The sequence below is a fragment of the Moschus berezovskii genome, chromosome 3, assembly GCF_049115385.1.
Source record: "Moschus berezovskii isolate FMDL1 chromosome 3, NW_MosBer_1.0, whole genome shotgun sequence".
Lineage (NCBI taxonomy): Eukaryota > Metazoa > Chordata > Mammalia > Artiodactyla > Moschidae > Moschus > Moschus berezovskii.
In genome coordinates, this window is record NC_142462.1 from 14,488,047 (window position 1) to 14,497,928 (window position 9,882).

The window sequence follows — 9,882 nt, forward strand, 5'->3', positions numbered from 1 at the left end:
TTTGTTTTTTTGAACTGGCATCCCACTGTTGTGCATCTGAGTGGAAGACCATTCTGCAGCCCAACCCAACTGGCCCAGGTCTGACCCTTGCACACTTCCCCAGAGCCGGAGCCGTGGGCGCACCGGCCTTTGGAAGCCTACCTGAAGCTCCCCAGAGTCCAGGCTGCCCCCAAGCCCAGCTCTGCCCTGAACCCTCTCTGGAGTCTCAGGCATCCAGGACTCTCTCCTTCAGAGACTGGTCGGGCTCTCAAGTTTTTCTCTCGGAATATTAAATAGTTAGTTTCCCTTTGCTTCTGTTTCTGGATTGATAAAAGAGGAGAAAAAAGGAGTTTGACTACAGAAAAGACAGTAACACCGGACTGTAGCTCTGGCTTTACTTTTTAAACGCTATCGAAGTTTGTGTTTGGTTGTGGTGGTTTTTCTTCATCTGACGGCGATCCGGCGAACTTCTCCTTGGGGGAAATGGCGCGCCCGAAGCCCGCCAAGCCCAGCCTGAGAGCTCTAGGATTTGAGAGTAATATTTTAAATAAAACCTCGACAAATACAAACTCGAAGGAAGCCGTGCGTTCCTTAAGTCAAAGGAATCTGTTCGGATAGAAGCTGTTTGTAACCAGCATTCAGAGCAGGATTTTTAAACACGAAAATGGATAAAAGCAAAGCAAAGCTAAATCTCGCGGTCTGCCGACTCCTATTCATTATCTCCAGCAGCATATGGGACCATTCTCCTTCTTGTCCTCGCCCTTTCTTCGGCAAAAGCAAAAGCAACCAAGCCTGTCCCGCTTCATAGCAAACCCACTCTTTGTGCCCGAGCGGTGCCTCGGCCACCGCTCCCCCTCCCGCCTCCTCCTTCTCCCGCCCGCCGCCGACTTTCGCTCTGGGAAGCAGGCGGCGGGCGCCCTTTGCGCCGGGAAGCCAGTGCAGCGATTGGGCGACGGTCCCTGAGCCTCCAGTTCCGCGTCGGTTTCAAGGCTCCTCCCTCCTGGTGAAAGACAGACTGCGGGGCGCCTGGAAACCGGTCGGAGGGCGCGCGAGGGAGAGGAGAGCGAGCGAGTTGAGGGATTGACACAAATGGTCAGGCGGCGGCGGCGGAGGAGGAGGCGGAGGCTCAGGGGGGAGCCGAGGCTGCTGGGTTGCCGAGAGTTGCGCGCTCTACCCGGCCGCCGCCACTAGCGCGGCGCCGCTTGCCGGGAGCCAGCTAGCCGAGGGCCAGGAAGGCGGGACGCGACCCTCGGCGCGCCCGAGCCACTCGGGCTCTCCCCGCAGCCCGCGCTTCATGAATCGCAAGTTTCCGCGGCGGCGGCGGCTGCGGGACGCGGAGCGGGCGCCGGGGGAGCGGGCTGAGCACGGCTCGCGCTCGACGGAGGGCACCGGCGGGGAGGAGATCGCCCCGGCCGCGCGGGGAGCAGCCTCCAGCCGCGCCACAGCCAGCCTCAGCCGAGCGGCGCCAAGGAAGGAGCCGAGAAAGTATGGCTGAGGAGGAGGCGCCTAAGAAGTCCCGAGCCGCCGGGGGCGGCGGCGGCGGCGGGAGCTGGGAACTTTGTGCCGGGGCGCTCCGCACCGTACCGGCGGCGGAGGGGAGCGGGGACGCGGGCAGCCGCCGCCGCCCCCCGGCTGACTCCCGGCGCTTGGCGCGCCGGCTGCTGCTACTGCTTTGGCTGCTGGAGGCTCCGCTGCTGCTGGGTGTCCGGGCGCAGGCGGCCGGCCAGGGGCCCGGGCCGGGGCAGCAGCCCCCGCCGCCTCAGCAGCAGCAGAGCGGGCAGCAGTACAACGGCGAGCGGGGCATCTCTATACCGGACCACGGTTACTGCCAGCCCATTTCCATCCCGCTGTGCACCGACATCGCGTACAATCAGACCATCATGCCCAACCTGCTGGGCCACACGAACCAGGAGGATGCGGGCCTCGAGGTGCACCAGTTCTACCCGCTGGTGAAGGTGCAGTGCTCCGCCGAGCTCAAGTTTTTCCTGTGCTCCATGTACGCGCCCGTGTGCACCGTGCTGGAGCAGGCACTGCCGCCCTGCCGCTCGCTCTGCGAGCGCGCGCGCCAGGGCTGCGAGGCGCTCATGAACAAGTTCGGCTTCCAGTGGCCCGACACGCTCAAGTGCGAGAAGTTCCCGGTGCACGGCGCCGGCGAGCTGTGCGTGGGCCAGAACACGTCGGACAAGGGCACCCCGACGCCCTCGCTGCTGCCCGAGTTCTGGACTAGCAACCCCCAGCACGGCGGCGGAGGGCACCGGGGCGGCGGCTTCGCGGGGGGCGCCGGCGCTTCGGAGCGAGGCAAGTTCTCGTGCCCGCGCGCCCTCAAGGTGCCCTCCTACCTCAACTACCACTTCCTGGGGGAGAAGGACTGCGGCGCCCCCTGCGAGCCGACCAAGGTGTACGGGCTCATGTACTTCGGGCCCGAGGAGCTGCGCTTCTCACGCACCTGGATCGGCATCTGGTCGGTGCTGTGCTGCGCCTCCACGCTCTTCACCGTGCTCACCTACCTGGTGGACATGCGGCGCTTCAGCTACCCTGAGCGGCCCATCATCTTCCTGTCGGGCTGCTACACGGCGGTGGCCGTGGCCTACATCGCCGGCTTCCTGCTGGAGGACCGGGTGGTGTGTAACGACAAGTTCGCGGAGGACGGGGCGCGCACCGTGGCGCAGGGCACCAAGAAGGAGGGCTGCACCATCCTCTTCATGATGCTCTACTTCTTCAGCATGGCCAGCTCCATCTGGTGGGTGATCCTGTCGCTCACCTGGTTCCTGGCAGCCGGCATGAAGTGGGGCCACGAAGCTATAGAGGCGAACTCGCAGTATTTTCACCTGGCCGCCTGGGCCGTGCCGGCCATCAAGACCATCACCATTCTGGCGCTGGGCCAGGTGGACGGCGATGTGCTCAGCGGGGTGTGCTTCGTGGGGCTCAACAACGTGGACGCTCTGCGCGGCTTCGTGCTGGCGCCCCTCTTCGTCTACCTGTTCATCGGCACGTCGTTCCTCCTGGCCGGCTTCGTGTCCCTCTTCCGCATTCGAACCATCATGAAGCACGACGGCACGAAGACCGAGAAGCTGGAGAAGCTCATGGTGCGCATCGGCGTCTTCAGCGTGCTCTACACCGTGCCGGCCACCATCGTCATCGCCTGCTACTTCTACGAGCAGGCCTTCCGGGACCAGTGGGAGCGCAGCTGGGTGGCCCAGAGCTGCAAGAGCTATGCCATCCCCTGCCCCCACCTCCAGGCGGGCGGCGCCCCGCCGCACCCGCCCATGAGCCCCGACTTTACAGTCTTCATGATCAAGTACCTTATGACCCTCATCGTGGGCATCACGTCAGGCTTCTGGATCTGGTCCGGCAAGACCCTCAACTCCTGGAGGAAGTTCTACACTCGGCTTACCAACAGCAAACAGGGGGAGACCACCGTCTGAGACCCGGGACTCAGCCGGCCTCCAGCCCTCGGCCTGGTCCTAGCCCCCTTGGCCGTATGGAATCCTGGCCAAGTCTGGCTACTCTCCCTAGCCATTCACTGCTTTTAACAAGGCTCCTGCAAAAGCTTCTGTCCCCGGGGGCCCAGGGACTCGCGGGCCCAACTGCCAGAGGCGGGGGGGATGGACAGACCTTTCTTGCTCTGGTACCAGGACTGTACGCTTTTATGACTTGTAAATAGCCTGTGTAAGATTTTTGTAAGTATATTTGTATTTAAATGACCGTTCACGCGTTTTTCTTTTACTCTCCTTGTTTGTTTGTTTAATTTTAATTATATCGGGCGGTTTGACCATTTTTCCTTCTAGCCCTTTTCAGAGCAGCACAGAGAGAAAACCACAGCGCAGCGCTCGGAGCTTCTGCGGGTGCTGGCGCGCCCCTCCCTGCAGCGGGTGGGGAGCGCTTGGGCCGCGCCGCCTGGGTCTCTTCCCCGCTCCTCTTTCTGCTCCCTCCCTCCCCTTCCTTGCTGGGGTCGGGACTCTTTCAGGTACAGAAATCCACAAAGCTTCCACTTCGGAAGGTGGGCCCCGGCCCAGCCGATCCCAAGTCTGCTCTTGTCCGGAGCCAGATTGTCAAGACGGGCCCTTAGACTATCCGAAGCTGAAATTTTCACCGGCCAGAACCTTCTTCGGCTTCTAGGAGGCCCATGGATGTGGGCAGGGGCAGCCCCGGGCTCCTTGGCTCAGGCGTCCAACGCCCAGACACTCCCTCCTTCCAACTAAGTTGGTTAGAGGGTGAGTGGGGTAACCAATGCCAAACTTTTTTTAAGTCTCATTTTTGGTGGATGAGCTCATTTCATTCTCTAGCGTCTAAAACCTGGTATGGGTTTGGCCAGCGTCATGGAAAGATGTGGTTACTGAGATTTGGGGAAGAGGCATGGAGCTTTGTGTGGGTTTGCAGAGACAATTCTAATTGCATACGGATGCCTGGCAAACTGCCTCTTAAGATTGAGAGCACCCGTGTTTAGATTTACCTTTCTGAAAAGAGGAAACATTAGGTCACCTGGAAAGCTTTGTTAAGGAGCTGATGATCTTTGCTTTCCTTAACAGGAGAGCAAGACGGAAAACTGAATATGAAAACTTGAAGGAGATTTCAGTGTAATGGATGTCCTCAAAATGAAGTGGTACTTTTTTATTTTCAATCAAATAATAATTAGACATGTGAGAAACTTTAAAATGTACATTGTACACTTGTACATTGTAACATATTATTATGATCATTATTCAACAACACATTCTGAGGGAGGAACAATCCCCATCACTAATAATAACCTGGTGAGATTCCAGGAAGTAAAGGAGGTGGAATAATTGATGGGATTAGCCCCCAAAATAAACAAAATATGGGCGTGTATGCTAGAGGGGGAATGTGTGCTGAGGGTCTGCTGCACTAAATCCTATGTGTTCCTTTTTGGATTTACAGAAATGTGCCCAGTGTAATCTTTCAAAGCCATTGACAAATATTCACTTTAGTTCTCTGTGAAAAAGAGGAGAAAAGCAATCTTCCTGATTGTATTGTTTTAAACTTTTAAGAGTTTTATCAAAATGCCCGTACTTAGGACATAAATCTATGTATGTCTGTCATACCCTAAAATGACAATGCTCGTTGAATTTGGTATGCATTTATTCTGTTCACTATCACAAAATCATCTATATTTATAGAGGAATAGAAGTTTATATATATATAATACCATATTTTTAATTTCACAAATAAAAAACTCAAAGTTTTGTACAAAATTCTATGGTTTTTGCGCTTGAAAATAATAGAGCTGGAACTGTCTGCACTATGCACTAGCTGTCTTTACATTTTATAGTGTCTGTAGCCAAACCCACAGTATATAAATTCAGGAATTCAATGAAAAAGTCTATCTTTAAACCTTCAGACCAGTCCTTCCAAAAAATTAACTGATTTCCATTGTAGTGATTGATGATGTGAAGTCCCTAGAAAAGATCTGTTTCCATGACAGTAACACTATAACAGAAGTTTGCAAATTATTTGCTTACCTACAGAAGATTATTAAAAAGAAAACTAATTTTATTATAGCTTTTTTTCTGTAAAGAATAAATTTACATAACTTTCTATAATATGGAGGTTGATTTTTAAATCATCAGCCATCATCTTTGTCACAATTTTTATGAGGTATTATCTTATATTTGGATATTCCAAAACCATAAACAGGCTATCAATAAATGGTTAACTGACTGTGTGTTTATAAGCATTTTAAGCAGCAGTTAGGTGGATAAGGCTGTTTTGTTGTTTGTTTCTGAAGACCCATTTTTATATTGTTCAAAGAACTTGCCCTAGAGGAATTATCTGCTTGGTCTACTCTTAGAATTTATATAAATGTATAATATGCAGAGTGTATATAAGCGTATATCTATGTCTATGTATAAAATATACACACTAATTTTTATAAATTAAAGATACAAAGTTTACTTATGTATTTTATAATATGGAAATAGGTTATGAGAAAAGGAGAATGCCAGATGGAAAACCTCAAATACGTTTGGAAAATAAGTCTCTTATCCCTTTATACACTAAAAATACCTATATTAAATTTTCCCATGAAAACATTTTGTGTTAAAATGACAAGGGGCTGAAATGAAGACCTTTAATACAATAGAGTTAGTTTCATGTTTGTAAGGCAGTTTTCACATAAGTCATCATCATCATTATAAGGCAGATGACAAAATTAAATCTAACTGAAAATAAGAGCATTCAATTTCAATTGCCAAGGTGCAATTTTATGTTTCTTTTTCTTTGTTACATTAATCTAGTATTAGACAATATTGAAGATTTTATTGTATAGGCACACAAAAAATAACAATGCTTAGGCTAAATTAAAAATATCTTCTCACTAGATAATTCAACAGATAATTTCTGGGAAAAAATTTAAGATTATTAGTCTCTATCCAAATAATAAATATAAAGCATTCTTATTATGGATGTCCTTAAAATGATGTAACTTATAAGTTTAATGCAGACAGGTTTTATAATGCTAGCTTTAAGCAATTTTAAAAGACATTTTTAAGTCACCACCAGGCTTTGTTTTTAGAAAACAACTTTTAAATTGTATAGCATATAAAAAAGCCAGTGTATTCTTTTGTTTCTTGTAACAGTGATGGCAAAATAAGACTTGCCTGAAAAGCCATAAAGCTACTGGGAATATGGTCCCATTAATATGCTGTTTCCATGACAAACCCTATTTTCAGATTATTTGGTTTGCCTATTTTATTTTTTTAAGCCAGCTATCAATTGGAGTCAATTTTCCCCCTTACGGTGTGTGTGCTTGGTTCAGCTTTTGTAGTAAATCTATGCATAGTATGAAAGCTTTCTACTGCTCTGTTTAAAAAAAAAAAAAAAAGCCAGTTTTTACTTACATTTTGTGGGGGGCAGAAAGTCATATTTTTAATCTCAAAGCCAGTCAGTGTCAGACATATGCAAAACAGCTGGACTGGATTTTTCAGTTTGTCTGAGGCAGTCACTTGTTAGCCTGAGTTGGTCTTGGTTCTTTTGTCTCCTCAGAGCACTGAAGCCTTCCGCTGTAGTTGCATCATTCTCAAAGTCTAGCAGTGAACTAGGAGAGGAGACCACAGTGAAGAGTTGGTGGCCAATTAAAAAAAACGCCTAAACCACAAACCATTTCAGGACTTGAGTGACTTCAGATCACTTTCCATGATACCACGTTTCGATCCTGGTACATATTTATTTTTTTAAAGGATGTCACATTTTCAGTGTGTATTTGTGTTCATCTTCAGCTGTTCTTGCTTTTACTGCTTTCTCATCCATTGGCTATAAGCCAGATTTTATGTAATGTACATGCAATTAATTGAAACCAGTGTTAAGGCACTGGATAGCTCTGATACATTTCTGATTATAGTGTTCTGTGTAACTGGGGCCTAAGAGATAATCAAAATGTGACCATTACATATGTCTTGAGGTGGACACTAGTAATATTGTCAATAAATACTTCATGGAATATATTAATACAAACATAAAAGTCTTGCAGGATTAAGCTGTAGAAATCAAAATAAGATGTGGACTACATATAAGAATTCCCCCCAGTTACATTGCTAAAAAGGAATTGCGATACAACCTTAAATTCAAGACTTCTTTTAAGACCCTTACATCTGAAATGGGGTCTTACAAGGGAAGTGCCAAACACGATAAAGTTAATTCTGGTGACTACTAGGATTTATATCTATATTTTGAACTGTTGGCAGATACCTTTAGAATTTGAGAAACAGTGACTCAGAATTCTGTAAAACTTCTGGGGCTTAAATATTTTTATTCAGTTTGGTCCTAACTTTGACAATGGGATGGATAAAACCATAACTATAGTGACAAAACAAATTATTGGTAACCCGGTGATAAAAAGACTCTGGACTAATTTTCTTAAGTTTTATCATGATCTGTGGTGACAAGTGTCTCTACTCCATTACATAATCAAGTACCTGTTGAATAATACTTCCATTGGGGACTTTTGTTTATAACTTGGTTTGGGAGCCTAATAATGGATCAGATAAAAGGATTTATCACAGAAATCTTTCTCATGTAATGGATAGGATTAAGTATAACCTATATCTTACAATGAACATATAATAAATATTCTGAAGGTTATCATCAGTTTTATAAGTCAAGCTGATTCTTAAAATTGTTTGAAAAGATAATATGACATTTTTCAAAAGCAGTTTCTCTAAATAAATCCTTTTAAGATAGTGATATTCTAAAAAGGTATAATTTTGAGTGATAAAAATAAAATAACACTGAATTTTCTAAAGGAATCATTAATACACTAGTTGAATGCCATATTTATATAATTAATAATCCTAAAAGCAAAGTACTAGAATAGCATTGATTTGCACATTTTATACATGCATGCTACTTTTTAAATCAATTTGCTTGACAAGTTTTAGCTTTTAAAATTGATAATATGCATATTTCATATAAAGATGATCTCAAGAAATTTCATTCACAATATAGACTTTCAAAACATGTTCACAGGACTAGAGTGATTACCATAAAAAGGAAACACTATTGCTGTTTCGAGATAGTTCTCAGTGGCCTGGATTTCTTTTCTTTCCTTTCCTTTTTAAAATCCAAGTATCCTCTAATTTGTGGATATCTCCATGTTTCAGATCTCTATACCTGTTTGAATTAAATTTGCAGGGGAATAACTGCAGGATCCCCCCATAGACAAAGTGTGGCCTTTATTTCTTTTCAAGTTGGCAGCGTGTCCTTGCTTAAATGAAGCACTCAGAGACAGACTGTTCTCTTGCCCTTGGAAATGCTCATCTTCACAAACGCAGCAGCAAATACCTGGAAGTCATACAGGCTAGTTAAATGTATATTCCAAATGCCAAGTGCTACTTGATTGTTACAAAACAGAGAGTTTTTTTACTTTAAAGGCAGATTTATATACTGTTCTTGACCTTACCTTTCCAGTTCTTGGAAGATACTTTCTAAAATTTGGCTTCAATAAATATTCTGTCAAAAACTCATATGTCAGACTGGGTACCACTGTTTGGGTTTGTCCAGGACTGAGGAATTTCTCAGGATGTGGGATTTTCAGTGATAAAACCAGGAAAGTCCTGGGCAAACTAGGATGATGGATCAAATTGTGCTTCCAAGATAGAGTAAAAGCTGTGGCAGTCACCAGTCCAGCATTAAAACTATTCCACTATAGTTTTAGCCTCATTCATTACTAGATGAAAAGCCAGTGAATGCAGCCCTTTGTGACTGATCTTGACAGTGAGTACCAATCACCAGAGGCTGAGTGGAACATGAAGGTATATTGGAACAAACCACACTGATATCTTGGCCATTCTGTCTTCTGCCTTCTGAAGAAATGGGGCATAGAGATAGAAACTTAAGTGGCCACTTAGAGCCCTGTTCCTGCTGCTTATGAAACCAGGTCAAGTAGCTATTTTTATAAAAGACTCTCAGAAGTATTCCTTTGGAATACAATTTTTTTTTTTTCCTGATTGATGTTAGAGTTTATCAGATTGTTGGGCTTCCCTGGTGGCTCAGAGGTTAAAGCGTCTGCCTCCAATACAGGAAGACCTGGGTTCGATCCCTGGGTCGGGAAGATCCCCTGGAGAAGGAAACGGTAACCCACTCCAGTATTCTTGCCTGGAGAATCCCATGGATGGAGAAGCCTGGTAGGCTACAGTCCACGGGGTCGCATAGGTCTCATAGAGTCACATAGAGTCGGGGTCGCATAGAGTCAGACACGACTGAGCAACGGAAGGAACTGTTAGACTTTTGCATGTTGTTTTATTTCTTTTATTTTTCTGTCAGTACAGTCCACTGTAATGAGATTACAAACTCAAGCAGGGATCACCCCATGGCCATACATCAACACCTAATTGTCATACTTCTTCTCAGAGGTAAAAAAGTTTAGAACCCATGTTTTCCCCCAAAATG

The 9,882-nt window shown here is 46.4% G+C and overlaps 1 protein-coding gene across 1 annotated transcript; it reads left to right on the forward strand.

Annotated features, from left to right (window-relative positions):
- The first annotated feature begins 977 nt into the window (after positions 1 to 977).
- On the forward strand, positions 978 to 8,082 carry FZD1 (frizzled class receptor 1). The gene has a single exon (XM_055420398.2). It carries the CDS (start codon positions 1,467 to 1,469, stop codon positions 3,402 to 3,404), a length of 1,938 nt encoding a protein of 645 aa, XP_055276373.1. The 5' UTR covers positions 978 to 1,466; the 3' UTR covers positions 3,405 to 8,082.
- The last annotated feature ends 1,800 nt before the right edge of the window (positions 8,083 to 9,882 follow it).